Source organism: Strix aluco, chromosome 3 (genome assembly GCF_031877795.1).
Source record: "Strix aluco isolate bStrAlu1 chromosome 3, bStrAlu1.hap1, whole genome shotgun sequence".
In the NCBI taxonomy this organism is placed as follows: Eukaryota; Metazoa; Chordata; class Aves; order Strigiformes; family Strigidae; genus Strix; species Strix aluco.
In genome coordinates, this window is record NC_133933.1 from 61,077,046 (window position 1) to 61,097,228 (window position 20,183).

Below are 20,183 nucleotides of genomic sequence, written 5' to 3' on the forward strand. Positions count from 1 at the left end.
GCCTAGCCGACTTTAGGATAGGCTATGTTTGTTGCCTGAATATGAAGAAACATTTGCTCAGCTTACCGTGTTGCAGTCCAAATTCCTAGAAAGCTAATCTTTGTAAGATGGTTTTGAAACTTACTTGGGCTTTTTGTTTAAGAACAGTCGTAGGTTGTGCTTCAGGATCCAGGATAGAAATTATTTCATTGACTTTTTCAAGAGATTCATAAAAATGTGTGATTTGTTTCTCCAGTTCTTCCAGTGGAGACAGCAGATGCTGGCATTCATACAGCAAGGCACAGGAATACTCCTTAACCTTTGGCCATTTTAAAGAAAAATAATTATTTAAAAAGTTGTAAAATTCAATAAATAGCAGATTCCTCTGCATGTGGGTTTATATAGTTGCTACCTGCCTCTTTTAAGATAGATCAATCCTGATCTTGTATTACTTCTTAAAGAAAATAATATTAAATTTAAGGATGGTAGTCTTAAAGTCTAAAACAAGTAACGTTTTCTCCACCCTGAATTCAATCTATTGTTACTATAACTATATATATGCTCAAATGCATATATCTGAGCAGTTATGTTGGGAAGCTTACTATTTATTAGTTCAACAGTCAACAACATTTGTAGTAGAAAAAGTATTCAGACACCTTGCTCAGCTGCTCTTTGATTCTTGTCAAAGTTCCAAGCATTTCATTCACCTCCTCTTGGGAAACTTCTTTTGTAACAAGTTGCGCTGTTCTTGTAACTGTTTTGTACTGAGATTCCATTGCAGGCAATTTCTGCTTGATATTCTGAAATAAATGTTTCAAAAAATATTTCAACAACAGCATTCATGGGAGATACAAGTCTGTTCTCAAGAGATAAAAGATATATATTACAATTATCAACTGTTTTCATCACTGATTTTAGTGAATACTGGATCATATTTCAAATCCATGAAAACTGCCAAAGGGTATCAGTCAGCTCACCTGAATGTGATTTGAAACTACACAGAAAGAAATATCCAGTGGGACAGTGTTTTGGAAAAGTGCTCTAGAAATGTCACTCATAGAAAACAATGATTTATATTAGCTATGGCAGAAATTATACAAAAAAGCACCACTGGTAAAAAAAAAAAAAAGTAAGAAAGGAAATATATACTAAAATAATTTTATGCTCTTGAAATTAAGTAGTTACAAGTTTCTCTCTTATGAAGGAGAAAGGAATGGAAGGAAGACACTTACTTCCAAATCTTGTATGAACATTTTGACATCAAGGAAGGACACTTCTACAGGGACTGAAAGTTTCCTATTGCTTCCATCAATAAAAGCTGTCAAATGGGCAACACCATCCAAGTATTCCTTCTTCATTTTGTCCAGTTCATCTGCTCGAGCATACTAAGAAAATGTAAAGTAAAAAGAAAAAAAAGAAAAAAAACAAACAAAAAAATAACCACCCCAAATGAGATATCTGGCAATTAAGTAATGACTTAAGAGAATTAGCAGGTTTTCAGTGCAATTGTTTGCTGGGAAAATTGTTTTCAACAAAATACAAAATAATGGAAACTAATTAAATTAGCCACTAATCATCTGCATTAGTCTCAATAGTGCTGATACTAAAAAGAACAACATTCATACAAGACATCAGCCTTTTAAAAGTTTTGGATCATCTGGAGCACACCAAACTCTCATCTGTTTCCAACCTAGAAGCAACATCTCAATTCATTTCTCATTACCTATAGTATCAATTTTGAAAATGCAACTAAGAGAATAGAAAACAAAAAGCCTAGAAAAACTGAAGGATAAGGGAAATTTCAATAAAAGAACTACTGGTTGGAGGAAGGGGAAACACAGGTTTTAGAAAGTGGAAAGAGCTGTATGACAGAAATGGTGAAAAGCCAGTGAGCAAAACCATATACCCAGCACATGAAAGAAGCTGCATAAGTAGGGGAAGAGACATTTACATCCCGGGCATCACTGTTTCCACAGTGAATCACCCTAAACATCATCACCAAATAAAACTTGACAACATTCTAGTCAACAGTTTGGAAAAGTTATAATAAAAAAGGGGTGATCATTATTGGCTTTTCCTTTTAACTTGACTGCAATGGAAATAATCATACCAGTAAAAAAAAAAAAAAAATAGATTCAGCATCTTCAAATAGGCAACTGCTATTTAAAAATCACTGGAAGGGGAAAGTATCATTAGATGTGTATTGACTATAGCAAAGATATCTTCTAATGTGTTTATAAGGTGCGAAATACTTCTGTGTAATTTTATCCTAAATCTTCCCTTCGCTTTTTAAAGAGCAAATATAGAAACAACACTTCTTTTCCAATCAGTTCAATGTCTTCCACCAGGTAAAGAGTAGGTTTTTTTGCATTTACTATCAGTGCCTCCTTGTGCACAAGATAGAAGTAATGTCTGACTAATTTGGGGAAAGCATTTGTTAATTAACCTGCATTGTACCTGCTTATGGTTGGAGTACAGTAATTGAATGCAACTTTCATTAAAGGGTAATAAAAACATTCACTTTCACCATTTTCACTGTTTAATTTTAGAGCTTACAATAACAATAGCTACTTAAAACCAATAATTTTCTTTGAAGAACAGTAGAAGATATCATAGAAATAGACTCATGTAATGGTTTGGGTTGGAAGTGACTTTAAAGATCATCTAGTTCCAACGCCCCTGCCATGGGCAGGGACACATCTCACTAGACCAGGTTGCTCAAAGCCCCGTCCAGCCTGGCCTTGAACACTTCCAGGGAGGGGGCAGCCACAGCCTCTCTGGGCAACCTGTTCCAGTGTCTCACCATCCTCACAGTAAAGAATTTATTCCTTATATCTGATCTAAATCTACCCTCTTTCAGTTTAAAACCACTACTCCTCATCCTATCACTACACTCCCTGATAAAGAGTCCCTCCCCACCTCTCCTGTAGGCCCCCTTTAAGCATAAATAATATTCACTGTATCAAGACAGGAGACCATAAAGAAAAACTACAGCTTATACTAGCTGAAAATGTCCAAAAATAAAAATAAGAAACTGTATAACCAAAAGATAAATAGGGATTAATTTCTAATTTAAATAATGATGAACAGTTAGGCACTTTAGTAAGTTGTCCTGTAGTCCTGTTAATGGGGCAAATCTGTCTTGCTTGCATGGAAATGACAAAATAAATCTTTAAAAGTAACAACAGCAAAAACACATACCTGTTTGACTTGCATAAACAATTCTCTCCATCTTCCATTTAGTAACAGAAGCTGCTGTTTTAGGTCTCTGGAAATGGTCTCATCACATGTTTCAATCAGAAAATTACCAGCATCATTCATGGCTGTGTGCTGTTGGATCCAATGAGGTAAGTGCCGGAAGAAATCCTGAAGAAGAAAATGAAATCACCTTTCCAAAACCTTTTCAAACAGTCTTTAATTAAAATTTTATCACCAGCTTGATAAAACTCTTTGAACAATTATCCTCTGAAGCTCTTCATATTGGATATGCCATATTAGAATTTTAAAGTCTGTGAACATAATCTATGGATTTAAAAATTACCACCAGTTTACTTATAGCTCAGTTTACTCCAGTGAGTAGATTCACTTAAACTACTGGAACTCCTCCTTAAAAAAAGCTCCATTACTGATAGCACTGTTAGGGCTCATCTCATTTCTATCTTGTCTTGAAACAGTATGGGCTGATAATAACCTTGGCCATATACAGACTGTAGAGAGATTCTTCCCCTTCTGTGAACCATATGCAGCTTTCCATGGTCTGGCATCCCAGAAGATCTGAGAAGACTGAATCTTTATCACTGCTTCCTCCTGTCTCAGAGTAGGTGAGTGGGGAGGGGAAATGGAAGGTTGTCACTGTTTTTTTTCCCCTGTTCTAGTGAGACAGCCTAAAAAACCCCAGACATAGTGCCAAATGCTTCTGGGCAACTTGTAGGCAGGTACACATGCATAAATTGGTAGAGAAGACAAACACCAGCTCCCTCTCTTCCTTTTTACTCTTCAAGGGAATGGGCAATTGTTTCTAAGGCAGGTATCTCCAGACACTATAACTACAGCTACACCAGTAAACAAAACAGGACTCAGTCACTGTCCCATGATTGTCCACATCTTCTGTGACATAGTTTTGGCTTGTCCCTGCTACCCTTCCTCTGAACAATGCACAATTCAATGGATGGCACATGGCAAGGACTGTTCCCAAGACTGAATCCTTCTTTCAGGGGAGAAAGAGTAGCCACAAGGATGCAAGTAGAACTTGGTGCTCAGGACTAAGGAAGGGGCACTGACCCATTTTATTTATGACTATTGATCTACCAAGACACTTAATCTGACAGTGACAGTCCCATGCAATCCTTTGGTCAGGGGTAGATGTGAAAAAGTCCTATCCAACTGTACTGTCAGTTATCCCAAGTTTCAGAGATACAGTTTTGAAACTTCACAGTTTATACTTGTCAGAAGTCATCCATATGTAAAAACAATTCTGATACAACCAAAGAGAAAACATCAAATGGATGGATACTGCTCAAATTTGTTGAAGAGAGAATTGAACAACGTGTTTTAAATTCCCAAAGCTGAGATCAGTAAAGTACAGGTTCTCTGTACTGATGTATCAGTAAATAAATGTAATCTTCTCAGTAAATTGCATGTGCAGTTTGAATCTTGTACTTGTAGTGGAGCACAACCCTTGCTTTATGCAAAGGCTACCCTATGTGAGCACATCCAAAAGAAATTAAGTCTACTGAATCTCGCACTGGTCAGTTCTCTAATGGTCAGACTTACTAGAGGTCAAGAATGAAAAACCACATGGAGTAAACTACTCACATCCTCACTCCTGCACACTTATTCCCACAAACCATTACCCTCCTCAGACCCTGATGTGGAGTCTCTCTGTTTCAGAAGCCAACCTAAAGCACGTATAAAACTTGGACAAGTTTGGAAGGTACTGTGAAGCACACCTCATTCTCAATTAAAACAATGTAGCTGTTTCTAAGGAAGTATCCACATGAGATCTAGAAGTCCTCTGATACCCTTTGGTATCAGAGCTGTTGGAGAAAAGTGTGGGAGAGTGCAGTTACAATGGGGTTATGATGGGAATTGCTTAAGAGGTACTGCAAGTAAATAAAGGAGTTGTAGAAGGAGCAGTACTTTGTGGTAGTGTGCTGGGTTTGTGTATGTGGTGGGGATTTTGGTAGTCGGGGAGGGGGCTACAGCAGTGGCCCCTGTGAGAAGCTTCTCAAAGCTCCCCTGGCTCCAAGTTGGACCCACCTCTGCACCAAGGCCAAGCCAATTAGTGACAGTGGCTGCACCTCTGTGATAATGTATTTAAGAAGGGGAATCTGGGAAGAGGAGTTGGAGTTGTGAGGAAGAGTTGCGAGAAGACTATCTGTGCAAACACTGAGGTCAGTGGAAGAAAGGAGGAGGAAGGGGGGGAGATGTGCTGGTGCACCCTCCCCTGCAGGCTGGGGTGAGACAGCAGGGCTGCCCCCCTGCCACCCATGGGGGTCCACAGGGGAGCAGATGATGACCTGTGGCCTGTGGAGGACCCCACACCAGAGCAGGTGACTGCACCTGAAGAAGGCCGGGACTCTGTGGGAAGAAGAAGCCCCTGATGTTGTAGTTCCATGATGAGAGGACTGCAACACATGGGAGCAACCCACATCAGAGCAGCTCAGGGAGAGCTGTAGCCCATGGCAAGGACTCATGGAGAAAGTCTGTGGTGGACTGTCTCCCGTGAGAGGGGAACTATGCTGGAGTAGGGAAAGAATGTGAGGAGTCCCCCCTACTGAGGAAGAAGAAGCAGGAGGACTGACAGCACCCCCCCGATTCCCTGCCCCCTGTGCCACTGAGGGAGAGGAGGTAGAGATACTGGGTGCAGAGCTGAATCCGGGAAAAGGGAGGGGTGGGGGAAGGTGTTTTCAGGATGTGGTAATGCTTCTCATGGTCCTACTCTGTAAGTGTTGTTGTTTTTAGTGTCTGAATTAAATTTATGTTCTTTTTTTCTTCTCCTAAAGAGTTTGTCTTTTGCCTGTGACTATAATGGGTGATTCATCCCTCCCTGTCCTTATCTCAATTCCCAAAACTTTTGCTTTATTTTCTCCTTTCCAGCACTGGCGGGGGAAGGGGGTAGTGAGCAGCTGCATGGTGCTGTTTTTCGCTGAGTTCAAATCATGAGAGGTGGAAAAATCCAACTGCATACTGATCTTTTTTTGCAAGATCTTCTGTGCTACAGGTTCACAATAAGGTTTCTGAAAACAGAAGCCGATGAGAATGCCAACAAACCACTTTCTTTTGCAAAAAGAACAGTGGTACTTGCTGGTCTTGAAATCAGACAGAGATAATGTAAAGAAGAAGAAAACATGACAGCATGGTAAGGGGCTACTATGGTCTTTGCCTAGGATAGAATATGGTGGGTTTTAGTAATGCAGGTAAGGTGTGCAAATGAGCATCATTGAAATATTTGTATCATATTACTAATATATTTGTGGTTTTACAGAAAAAAATATTTGGAAATGTTTAAAAAGGTTTCATGCCATATTCCAAGCAATAGTTATCACCTTTCACCTGGGATCCAAATGCTTGTGCTGATGGCTGCATAACTATTAATTGTACAAATCAATATAAGTATGGATTTTGGTTTTAATAACCAAATATTAAAACTGATAAATCAGAACTATACTTGGAATATATAAGTGAACATTATTGCTGTGGAGTGCTAGATTCAACATTAATAGTAGAAGTAACTTTTAAAATATGCATCTCAGTCTACGGGCTGAGAGTTGGAGTTGTTCAGCCTGGAGAAGAGAAGGCTTCAGGGAGACCTTTAGCAGCCTTCCAGTACTTAAAGGGGGCTACAGGAAAGATGGGGAGGGGCTCTCTATCAGGGAGTGTAGTGATAGGACAAGGAATAATGGTTTTAAACTGAAAGATGGTAGATTTAGAATAGGCATATGGAAGAAATTCTTTACTGTGAGGGCGGTGAGACACTGGAACAGGTTGCCCAGAGAAGTTGTAGATGCCCCCTCCCTGGAAGTGTTCAAGGCCAGGTTAGACGGGGCTTTGAGCAACCTGGTCTAGTGGGATGTGTCCCTGCCCATGGCAGGGGGGTTGGAACTAGATGATCTTTAAGGTCCCTTCCAACACAAACCATTCTATAATTCTATGATTCTATGCTTTTGAACACTGCCAAGTTACGTAAATAAAACATACAAGGAGCTAAGATCAACCCGATCAGCTGAGGTCATCCTTCCTTCTCAGTATTAATAACTGTTGATATTTATATTATGCCAGGCTATTGAATCATTTTCACAGGTTTATTTTTATTTAAAAAGTGTATTCTATTCTTTTACATCAATTTAAATTAACAAACTTTTACCAAAATTATACTGTTCTTTCATGTAATATGAAATGCTTGTTCCTGACCTGATGTGAGTTTGACATCTTACAACCTATGAAAACCATACATTGGTATTAAGACCATTATAGCTGCTATGTTGGGACTGGGTGAAAATGTAGCACCTATTAAATGCAGCATTATTCAATCTGGATCATTATTGAAGTTTAACAAACATAAATTTTAGTGCTTCAGTACTCTAATATTAGAACAGAAAAAACCCCCAGCAAATCTATCTTTATGACTGCAGGTCCCTGAAAGGAACTGTCTAAAAGATTTCTAAAATACCAGGAAAATGGATTAATTACTTACCCATCAAACATAACAACACATATTAATAATGTCTTGTGAAGGCAACTAATTTAAATCTGTCATCTATATGGTAGAAACATCAGTGGATAGAATAATTTTCTTTAAGTGTCTTTATACACAGCAAATAACTATGCACTTTGGTGTTAAGAGCTGTATTTGCCTTTGAGTGAATCATGTAACATTCCTGTCTCTGAGCAATACCACTGCCCTATATTCATGTCAAAGATGCCTCTAACCATGTTATCACAGATGATGCCTTCCTTCATTGTGTATAAATGTACACGCTGTACGTGCAAACATTGAAACAACACCTATGATGAATGTAGGCAGTATGCCAGAAACTGAGAAAATCTCTCCCTCTTGTATGAAATTTTGTAAAACAGACTAAGCAAATTCAAAAACATATCCCTCATTTCATAATTTCAAAAATAGCCAGATACATATGCTATTAGTGCATACCTTTTTAGAATGTTCAGGCTCATTCAGCATTTTTTCAGCATCTTCCAGCCAAGCTTGTAGACCTGCCACAGTGCTGCTATATCTGTCCCAATTAGCAATTACTTCTTCCAACATGCTTCTTACACTTCTCACCTCTACCGAGAGGTTTCTCCACTGCGCTGTTGTTTCATTCATGAATTTCATTACATTCTCAACTTCTTCCACTGAGATACAGGAAAGACATTGATTATTTTGGTTCATTGTTATTTCTGTAAAGCTTAATTTTATGTTTTGCTTACCCATTCTCAACAGGGAATTATATTTTACTGCAACTTCTATTTCAGTAGGCTTTTATATACATATGGTCAGTTCACAGACCAATTTGAGGGCAAAATTACAACTGAGAAATTAAACCTGTGAATTAAAGACTAAGAAAAGTACATAAAATGACTGCTATATTAAAACAGTCACTGCATATTCAGTGTGGTGTTCATTTCTAATAATATATTAACATATAATAATAATAAAATAAAAATATAACAATAAAATAATTCTAATAATAATAAAAGAAATCAAGAGAGAAAGTTTCCTTAAAAAAGCCAAAAATAATAGAGATGTATAATGTACAAACACATATTACATCTACACTGAAAAGTACTGAATAAAATTCTGAACTTCATTTCACCGACTTTAAATACAAACCGCTGGTAATTGTTGCCATTTAATTTTTAGTATTTTCTTCACTGCAATAAAAGAACGAGTGTGTCCTCATTCCAGAAGAAAAAAACAAAGATAAGAAAAAGGACACAAGCAAATCCTGAGACTTCATAAAACATGCAGAATATAGATAATCTAAAAAACATTTTTTAGCTAAGGTGTCCTCTAATTTGCACTGCTGTTTCTAAATTCATATACGTGAGTTGCTGTCCTTTAGAAAATAATTTGCTATTGCACTTTTTTAATAGCACTGAATAAATCTATTAATGTTACTATTTGTAAGAATACCTTGTAAAAAATGTTTACTTTTGTAAAATTTGAGTGTCACTGACATCAACTTAAATTTCACAACAAAAAAAGATACCCATTTTCTCTCCACATCTGCTAACCACTTCAGTAGCTGCAGCAATCCTCCACAGACATTACTGTGTTATCTCCTCAGCAGACATTAAAGTGATCTCATGTCTGTAACTAACTATCTAGGTCAAATATTGCCCTCATGAATTGTCACTGAACTCAGCAGTGTTCAGGAATTCAGGAGGCAGCTGTTGAATCACCTACACATTTTTCTCATGTATATCTATACTTCAACTACCATTTGGGTTCCTCTTACAGGTTTTCACAGTTATTGAAGAATCTTCAATAAATGTGGGGACACTTTTGCTACTACAACAGCAGCGGAACCAACTCTCTATTTGTCTTTTCCTAATAAATGAAGCCAAGCCAGGGAGCATTTCTAGGCACCAGAACATGGTTTCCCTACTCCTAATTTGGTCTCTGGCTAACCTTTTGGCCCAAATCGACAACACTGAAACAATCCAGAAGTTAGCATGGACTTCTCCCATTAGGAAGTCTGAACATGACCACCCACTTCTGGAGATTAAGAAATCTTAACAGCAGGAGAGCAGGCTGCTCTGTACCATATGGCTTCATGCTCAAGAATATGTGAAATTGCTACCAAAGGCTGTAGCCTCTCTGGTGAACTGCAGCTGCTGTACAGCTCTGCTGCACAGAAGAAACAAATATTAGATCTTTTTAGACATAAGAGGATACTTATGTCTAAAGAGATTAAAATGGTGTCGCCGTGATGAAAGAAACATAGGCATTTACCTGAGCCATTTGCTTTGGCATACATTTCAGCTGCTCTTTTCAAGATCTGGTAAGTAACTTCATACTGCTCAAAGAACTTACTATTTTCAATAACAGACTGAAAAGAAAACAAAAAATTACAACAGACAAAATAAAGACAGACATAAGGATCATTTCCATGAAATTACATCAGGACAGCGATGACAACTTTTAACTTCATTATTCCTCCATTCATTTTTTTCAGCATTATAAAATAATATTTAAATTATCATAATTATAACATGATGTGAAAATTTCACCTTCTCAAATTAATGGTACAGCAGAGTCCCCCTTTACAGATACAGTTTATTTACTTTGCTTATGAAAAGATTATTTAAAATGTTCTTAGTCTGCTAGTTGCTGACTTGCTGAAACTCACTATCATATGATACTTTGAATATGCAGAAACTGAGGAATTAACTTAAAAGTTATTTAATGGAAACTGTTTTACACTGAAATCTAAGTAGAATAATTTTAATAAAAGAGAAAATTTCATCCATATAGATCACCACAAAAATCAAATCCAGTTAAACTTTAAAATTTGTTCTTGTATTAAGCCTTTGCAGAAAGGCAGGTTTCACTTTAAGAGATAAAAAACATTTGACTTATCCTTCAGTTTTTCTTTACCTCCTCTGTAATTGGCAAAAAATAAGACTAAGGAAACACTGCAGAAAGAGATGCTGCTTTTCCAAAGTGTGACACAGCACTTTTCCTTTGTGAGTGATGTTTTAGCTGTGTAACGTGTTACAGCGCAATGAATAATTTATCTGGAAATATTTTAGTCACAAAGTTATGGCTCTTCATCATTTATGCCTCTTTATCCCTTATGGCAAATGACACTGCCTTTTTTTAAACGTCTTTCAGAAATGTTACTTCCTTTAATTGTGATATATAATTGTATCTCTATATTATGCAAGCATATTATATCTTGTATTACCACCGTTAAAAAAGGGAGAAAACCCTGCTTTTTTACAGGGCTTTTATATTGCCTTACCTAATGCACTTATCTATAGTTTTGGAATGGTTTTGTAATTTACACTACTTCCCATGACTCCTCAGTTACAGACTGAGGCAAGTACATCTCACATGCATCTAAACCAGCTTTCAAATGTCAGAACAGACCAAATTCTACGTGTACTAGTGTGATTTTGGTAAAATCAGGTTTCAAGTGAAGTCAAAGTTCAATGTACTTTGAAGAGGACAATTAGATTTTGTGTAAAAAAAATCAGTTTTAAAAATTAAACTGCCAGCTAGTATATATCTAAAAATCTTCTATTTTAAAACATTTTACAGTTGCTATGTCAAATCCCCACAGTTATCTAGTATGTAATTTAGAAATGTGTTTATAACAAAGGAAACTAGAAGTCAAGGAGAATCAGATTTTTTCTTTGCTCTACTGTTAAAAAAAAATATCTGGCATGTATAAAGAACTACATGCTTTACCATGAATTATGTGACAAACTCCTGACTTTCACTTTTGCCAAACCCATACACACTGACATTTTACCCTGAACCAAAAACTGCAAGACTTCATATGAGAAAGTAAAAGACTATCTCAAACGACTTATATAATACTGATCTCAAGAGCAATTGGAAATATTTTCAAAAATAAATATAGACATTTTACTGATTAATACTGTCTCCCATCTGACAAGATTCCTGAAAGAAAATATGTAGCTTTTCCCAAATCCATATAGCATAAAGTGCTAAAAAATTGCTAATACACCAATGCCAAATGATGGTTCTGTGGGTTAAAATCCATCGATAACTGTACCCAGTGTTTCCATTACAGCAGAGACTGGTACAGTATATTCGTCAGGTTGATGGTGTACAATTTGTGCTGACCTTTACTTCTAGTAGATGACAGACAGGTGAAAAGAAGATAGGATAAAGTAACAACCACCACTTTTATTTTTAAGCTACAGTACGTAAATATTTTCCAGGCATATGTTCTATCCAGATTCTAACTACGCATGTTCCTAGAATGCTGGCATTGCTCAGTCTGCTTTGGCAGACAAACAAACTTACATTTTTATCTCCTACTAATATAGTCACGGACTATAAGGTACTGACTACAGCTTTCCTACGTTAGACTCCTAATTTACTGGAAGAGTAACACTTGGCCCTCAGTCCTAGAAAATTACTCCCAGGTAAGCCAAAGCAAATAAAGTCTCTTTCCATCACTGGACATGTGGAAGGAGCTAGAAGTCAAGGTCATCAGGAATGAAACTGAGCTCTATTTATCTTCTTGTCCCAATTTCAACATTTTGATGTGATGCAGTTTCATAAATGATTAAAGGAAACATTTTCTTTCCCCTAACAAGCATCTCAACATCAGTGGTCTGAAGCACAAGAATAACTGAGGCAATCACAAATATACAAATTCACCATTTAATGTTCATTTTAAAGCAAAAAATAAGAAAGTGATATAAAATAATAATCCAAAAGTCAAGCTATCCATTATTTCCCTTGTCACCTTTTAGTAGATTTTGCAACAGTCTTACAGAGTATACAAATGGACTATAATGCCTAGATATTGCACATCACTCCAGTAAACTATTTTATTTAAATAACCATCTGAATTTTGCAAAGCTTACCTAAAACAAGGCTTAACTCCTGAGTTTTTATGTGTCCCTAATTGTTAAAGTTTAAACATAGAAATGGAAAAGTCTTCAATTGAGCAGGTCTTCAATTCTCACTTTGTAGAGGAACTTAATATTGAGTCTGAAGTTTTCTTCCAAAGCAATAAAAACTATCAGGCTGTGGGGACATCAGTAACTTTCTCTACAGTGTCCTGTCTCTGGATGGTTCTATAACTGTATGAATTCTTTCCAATTTTCCTGTGCAATTCATATGGATTAGATAGAAGGGGAAAAAAGTATTTAGCCAAGTCCTGCTTTTGAAAGAATCCCTCACACCCTGATGTAGAAGTGCAGCGGTGGTAACGTTCTACCAGGCACTTAGCACTGCAAGTGTGAATTTAACAAGATAGAGCAGCATAAGACTGAAAGGAAACATATCAACGAGCATTTGTAAGTCAATAGGCTCTGTTTCTTAACATGATATATGGATGATGCAGAGCTGGAGTAATATCCTTCCAGAAAAGAAATAAAATAATGGATTTAATATACTAATGCTGAGCAGGAGAAGAAAAACATTATTTGAAAGAACAAAATTAATCCCCTATCAGTATAGTATATTGAACAAGTACACAGAGGCAGCATAACTTCTTTTTTTCTTCATTTGGAAGACTTTTTTTTAAAGTGGGATACTGCATGCCAAAAACCTCCACTATCTCTACACTTAATCTGTGTATAGTCACTATGAAGTGCATCTATGCAGTTGTAAAAGAAGATTGAATTAAGTTCTTTGGAGTTGCTATCTAAGGTAAGTAAAAACCCAGGATTTGGAACTTCCAGATATGCTTGACGGTCAGACAGTTAACAGAGACGACATTATTTCTGGTTTTGAACAGATGGTGCAAAGAGAATAATTTTCATTTTTAGCCTTTTGACTAAAGTTCCTCCATGGGGTAGACAGATTCACCTCTAAAAAGATATTCCACAAGAATGCAGTCATGAAGTTGATGACTGGCAAGTCTTATTTCTGTTTCTTTTATTCATTCCCAGCATTCTTAAATATGAATATTTCAAAAATAATTATAAAAAGAAGAGACAACCCCAACTTACAATATAATTTTGAAGAAGTAGTTCCACTGATTCTCGCCTTCCATATTTGATAATCCATGATTTTAACTTTGATTCTGCAAGGACTAAGAGTGACAGTAGACGGTACTTCAGTTCCAGAAACTCCATTTTCAACAGATGGAGCTCAGATGAAGAGACAACAAAATTAAACCTATAAAATGAATCACACTGTAGTAAAATGCAGCAATATTCATTTTTGCAGGAGAGACTGAAAGCTTTAGTTACAGTTCAGATATTTTTCTAATCTTTCACCTAATCCAGTCTACAAACATTTAATTATGCATGATGATCATTCTGATGACTGCTCTTGAATAGCAAATTAATTACATTTCTGTTTATTCATAGAAATCATCAGTTTACATCTGTTACTAAGTTTTGCAAAGTCATTTTTCTTTTTTTTTTTCACATGCATCCCGGCTGTTGTTACATAACATTTCTTCCAGGGACAAGTAATAACAGGATCAATGTAAAAAAGTATTCCCTTGAAAAACCCATAGCTTATTTTGATTCTCATCGATCTTTAAAGCATCATGCTTTTCAGTATATTTTATATATATTCTAGGAGGTTTTCCCTTTCAATTTTTTCATGCTTGCCACTGAGAAACATAATTAGACAGTGATTTCTACATGAACAGATTAAAAAGCAAATGGGTTCCCTTTCATTCACAGAGGGATTTTATTTCAGGTTGAAAGCCTTACCTCTCTGCCATATCCTCTAATTGGTCAGGTGGAACAGGCACTCCGTTAACAGACCTGGCCCCGTGGATCTCGTGGAATGCCTTTTTGTGACCATCTATGTTTTTCAGCAGATCCTGATTTGATTTTAAGAAAGAGAGAGAGATTGGGGGGGCGGGAGGGGGGGTGTGGAGAAGGGAGAGAGACAGACAGACACAGGGTGGGAGAGAGAGAGAGAGAGAGAGAGAGAGAAGGCTCACAGTAGGCTATCTAACTAATAAGCACAATTTTAAGTCTGCACTGATGACTCAATGTAGTTAACTATTTGATCATTCTCTCACATTTGCATGCAAGGTTATGCATACCACAAAAGCATTTACATCAACTTGAACATTTACATAGGGAACCCCTTTATAAGATGCTCTGCTCAAGCTATGATAACAATTATGGAATATTTTAAAACAGAAGATACACTGCAAAGGTTTAATAAAACAAGAACTCTTAACTGTATTAAATAATCCCTGAAAAGCAGTCTGCGAATACTCTAACATCACAACAGCATAATCTTGCTAAATTTACTCTTTACATCTTTATAACAGATACTAACCTTTATTAAGTATAGACTCAAATTTTCAGCAACTAAGCTACTCTGCTATATATAGGCAGAAGATCCATAGCTCCTTATGTAAGTACATATTCAATATTTAGCGAACTTTTCACTCAGCATCAAAAGATTTCAGGATCGCTCTCTCTTACACGAATGAATGCAGAATGTGGTACCCAACCTGTATTCCTGTGATAAGAATTGTACCAGCAAAAACCTTACAGCAGAGCACATTTCAACTGTAACTAAGCAACACCGCTTCTAACGGCTTCCTGGAGATTACATATTAAAATGAATGACTGCCACTAGTCTTTGAAGAGATACCGTAACAATAACACGTCAAGCCCCCAGTGGCTGAGAGGACACAGAACAGTAGGTATTTTACTGCATACAGACAGGTCCTGGCACAAAGTGCTCAGAAGCCTATTAGCAAAGGAGATCATACAAAGGTTCCCCTTTCTCACCTAAGGGAACAAATTGCAGGCTTGTGTATTGATCACAGATATCTATTTATTCCTACGTGCCGAGGAAGGGTTCCTCCCCAGTCAATGTCCAGTGTTTGCACAGCAGAAATTAATGGCGATTCACTGTCTCAGCTCACCAAATGGTCCCACCATCCCCATCAATCCACCTATATTTTCATTGTTTTCCACTTGAGCCAACACCTTGTTGTGAATAGAAATGAACTAGGCTTTCTCAGTTGCAAGGGATGCCATGGTAAAATCAACCATGGCAAAAACTCCAATGAGGGTATTCTGTGACTAACATACTCTCACATAAAAGAAAAGACTTGGAACAAGTATCTCAGCTAGCTGCATTTGGGACCTTGCCAGACAAAAAGGGATGCCCCTAACATGCATTGGTAAATCAAAATAAAACCCAGTAATATTATCCAACATCAATTGGAAGCCCATGAAAACTTTTATATAGTATTCTCATGAAGTGAAATCCTGCTCTGCAAAGTGTCCCTCACCAAGCACAGACATTGTCCTTAATTTCTGGATCTTGGTGGCAATATTAACTAGAACAAACTTAAGTGTCTGCCTGATTCCGAGAAGGTTTGTCCAAATATGCTGGCACATTTTGCATTAGCTTCAAAATGGCCATAAACTATAAAGCTCACTAAAAGAACCCATTGTCAGATGAGACAAAGATACAGAAAAAGTGATGATGTTACCTAAACAAAACCGTAACAAACAAACCCCACCAACTTCCTAGGAAATATGGACTGAAAAAAATACACTGATGCATTTCTGGTACTATCCAATAGAACATTAGGATTCATCAATGCAAATCTAAGTGACAAAACAAACTCCAGGAACAGATATAATTACACATGCTTCTCTTGAAGCTTTCCCCATCCCACTCCCATGGGAAAACTCCCCTGGCACAGACTAACCTAAATCAAAGTTTATTTGTTGTCATAGAAATCCCTCACCACAGCATTTCTGATGCAAAGAAAACACAGTTTAGGACACACTCTCGTGTTTTGTATAAATGTATCAAAAGGAGGTCTATAGTGTTCACATTATAAGAACAAAACAGTGTTTGACTCACTTTTTTTAAACAAATGTCAAATCTTAAGAATCCTGAAACATTTGATGGTAAGAAAGCTAATGATATTCAGCATTACAAGAGACTAGACCTTGAAAGAAAACATTCCTCATAGATTTTAATATTGTTTTGGCTCAATTTTATTAGCCACCACTCAAGTTAGAAGAGCTGCCACTGTTCTAATAAAGAGCAATCAGAAGACCCAACTGATCTTCCAGATAAACTACCACAGTCTGTCACAGCTGTTCCAAAATGACCATGCAACTTCTCAGCTTTTCATTATATGGCATTACTTTTTAATGAAAAACCCCATCCATATCCTATACACAAAAATAACAAAACTACAATCAAGTTTTAAAATAGTAGCAATAGAGAAAAAACCCCACAATATAAAACAATACAGCCTTACTGCTGCAAATGCAGCCCTTCTCTACACCATCTTTTTCCTCTATCATATTTACTGGTGCAAGTTTCTTTTATTATCTCATCAACAATTTCTGTCTATTTTTTTCTCATATATATTACATAAATGCACAGACAAACCTCACAGTTTTGATTTTAAATGAGATCTTGGACTCACGGAAAGAGTAATGGTAAAGTTATTTAAATTCATCTGGAAAAGTTTTCTGTTTACCACAGCAGAGGAGACTTCTCATGCTATTTGTCATCACAACACTATGAAAATTGACTTTGTTCTTTTTTTTTTACCCAGTCCATATCACCTGCACTGACTACCAGCACACTTAGTACGTTTGCTTTCTCTTTCCTGTTTCACTTAAGAAGTTCATATTGGTTGAACAATGTACCCAACTTATGAGCTCCCTATGGAATTTTACCTAACAGAAATCCTAGAATAGGGGAACAATTAAAATATTAATACCTGATATCTGTCAGATACAAGAAGCAGGAACATTCAAAAGCAATTTTGAATACCGCTTGTAAAATACACAGATATCACAGCTCAAGTCATCACTAAAAGACACCTAGGTTTAGCTACCATCAAGATGATGTCACCCACAGAAAGTAGAAATAATAATCTTTCTTTACACAGTATGGATCATTTACAACTTTGGAAACAAGGAAGTATAATGCACAGAATGAATGAATGTAGATCTACCTTATGTTGTTCAAGCTTCCGGTGTATTGTATTCGCTGTTTCCTCATGAGCTTGGTGAACAGTTACTTCTTCCCTCAGAGCAGCCTCTGCTCTATAGAGCCAAGCACCTATGGTACCCAAAGGTGCAGGAAGAGATTTATCAAGGTGTATGTGCCAATCAAGTAGCTAGGAAATAAAAGTAAGAGAATTGAACTTCCTTTCTTGCTTAATTATACAAACAAGTATCTTGAGAAAAATCTGACTTTATACTGTAAAACAAAAATCTCACATAATAGAGTGTGTTTGAGACATAAACGTATGTATATTACTTCACATTAGTTCTGACATTATAGCATTCTCACAGGCAACAAAATCTCTATAAGGACTCATTGATTTATGTATTTCTCTTCCAGAATGGTAATTGAGTTACAGAACTGATCACATATAAACTGGAACAACTGGCAAAGATCTGGAATTTCATCAGTTAATAGGATCAGCAAGGGATGCGAGGCCTTCTTCCACACAATGTCACTTATTTCGTGCTTTTGCATAAAATCTTTTTATCTCTATTTTGAACATATTTTCTATGTGTAAAGTGCAAATGAGTCTCAAAGGACTGTGAAGTCGAGAATATAGCAGTAAAATATTGTGTCTTACTGGCAATCCCAGTATATGAGTGAAAAAAATAATGAAAAGTATGTCAAAACTCCAGCACATTTTTAAACAGATCCTCTATTAAACATATGACATAAAAAACCCCCATGAATATACACTGAGTAATAAGGATTTAATAACTTCTTATTCAGGAAAACAATATAACTTGCCTGGGATTTTTCACTCATTTATTACAAAATTACTATCACAAATACTAATATATTACTATTGCAACAAGGTCAAAAATAGCATTAAAGACTAATTTATTGATACACTATTTAGTATTAAATAGAAAATCTTTTAGTTATATTAGAAATGCTATATTAGAATTTCTCAGATCACTAGCAATTTACATTAAAACATCTCATTTCAAAGGGGCATTGTGCATGCTTTCTCTTTATCAACAATGTTTTGAACTTGGCTAAGCACTGTTAACACACTTTCATATACAGGGAAACCTCAAAGTAGAGTCCTTTTCTGAAAGTTCATTATCTTTGAGCAATATTAAAGATGATAAGTGCAGTAAATGTTCTCAAAACAAATGCAAAATAATGCAACAGTGCTAGAAACTTGGTCCATTTTTAGGTTCCTAATGCCTAATAAAATCAACAGCAAACAGGTGTCTAAATTATTTAAATTCTCATCTTTCATTTAACAAAAAACATATAGCATAATAATTATCAACTTACCCTGGAAGAAACTCTGTCCCATGCTTGCTTCACAATAGCTTGATCAAGTGATAATTTACCATCTTTCCTTAATGACTGGGTTACAAGTTCAATCGGTTTCCTTTTTACCTCATATTGTACTCTGAAATGCTTAAATGACTGCACAAAGAGAAAATTAAATCTAATCAATGTAGCATATAGTCAAACAATTAAATTCTTCAACATTTATGGAGTACTGCAGTTATGACAATTTTGTACTGAGAAGTCCTAATCCTTCCCAAAGAGGAGTAAACTTGTATATTTACACTGAAATGCATTTTGTTAAAGGTTTTAATAGACTGTAGAATCCTCCAGGGAAATATAAGTAGGACTTTTTTATTTCCCTTCATTTATCAGATGCCTGAACCCTATATGAAAGGAAATAATTACTGATCAGATAAACTAGCAAATGCTATTTGGGACAGACAGTGGCTGCTTTTAGAGAGCACCCAAGCTTCAGGCAAAAATTTAGGCCAAAATTTATATTGCTGATTTAGACATTAGCCTTTGATTGAGGGGTTAAAAATTAAGCTCTAAGCCCTGTCCTCTCCACCTGTCACCTCATCCAGCCTTCAGTCATACCTCCCACCTGAGCTATATCACTCAGGATCTGGAAGGACTGTACAGACACATGCTTGCTTCTAAGTAGGACAGTCCTTCTTCACACTGCTAGAAAAAGCTCTGTGTTAGGCAAACCATCTGTGTACTGTTCTACGCAGCAAAGCTGGAGCTGACATTGTAATTCCTCCACCAATAAAAGGCAAGACAGTTTGTATCATTATTTCTTTTAACTACAGTATATTGACTTGCATATATACAGATTGCATAAAATACTGCAATACATGTTACACATAGTGATGACAATAATGTCTTATCATACAAAATTTTCCCTACTGCTTACCTGGTATTTCTCCTGTAAGCTTGTTTCTGCCACCTGTGCTCGGGTTAAGTCTCTTTCAAATTGTTCTGCCCACACTTTTAGGTCTCTCAGCATCAGTCTGTCTTCCTTCTATGATTTAGTACAACCACACACAAAAAAGACCATTGCAGTCTATTAGTAGAGGTGTCAGAGAGAGTCCAGAAATTAACATCTCTCTAGCAAGTCAAGGTCATTAGTTGTAGTGAAACCAATGGAACATATGGGCCCAGTTCTCTCATACTTTATCTTCATATGGTCCAACTGAAAAGCACTTCCTGAGTACAAGAGGAGAACTCAGCATCTAGACGT

The 20,183-nt window shown here is 36.5% G+C and overlaps 1 protein-coding gene across 16 annotated transcripts in view; it reads right to left on the reverse strand.

Annotated features, from left to right (window-relative positions):
* The window catches only part of SYNE1 (spectrin repeat containing nuclear envelope protein 1), a 322,087-nt gene that overhangs the window by 214,594 nt on the left and 87,310 nt on the right, over positions 1-20,183 (reverse strand). For 15 of the 16 annotated variants that reach the window (XM_074818773.1, XM_074818787.1, XM_074818786.1 and 12 more), the window contains 11 exons: positions 19,857-19,964; positions 18,938-19,075; positions 17,616-17,780; positions 14,365-14,477; positions 13,648-13,816; positions 9,941-10,037; positions 8,135-8,337; positions 3,181-3,345; positions 1,212-1,364; positions 636-779; positions 125-298 (listed from right to left, as the gene is read on the reverse strand). In XM_074818773.1, the coding sequence (XP_074674874.1) occupies positions 125-298; positions 636-779; positions 1,212-1,364; positions 3,181-3,345; positions 8,135-8,337; positions 9,941-10,037; positions 13,648-13,816; positions 14,365-14,477; positions 17,616-17,780; positions 18,938-19,075; positions 19,857-19,964 (1,629 nt within the window). Of the gene's footprint in view, positions 1-124; positions 299-635; positions 780-1,211; positions 1,365-3,180; positions 3,346-8,134; positions 8,338-9,940; positions 10,038-13,647; positions 13,817-14,364; positions 14,478-14,947; positions 15,096-17,615; positions 17,781-18,937; positions 19,076-19,856; positions 19,965-20,183 lie in introns of those variants that run through there. The other variant, XM_074818785.1, reaches the window with a different exon arrangement.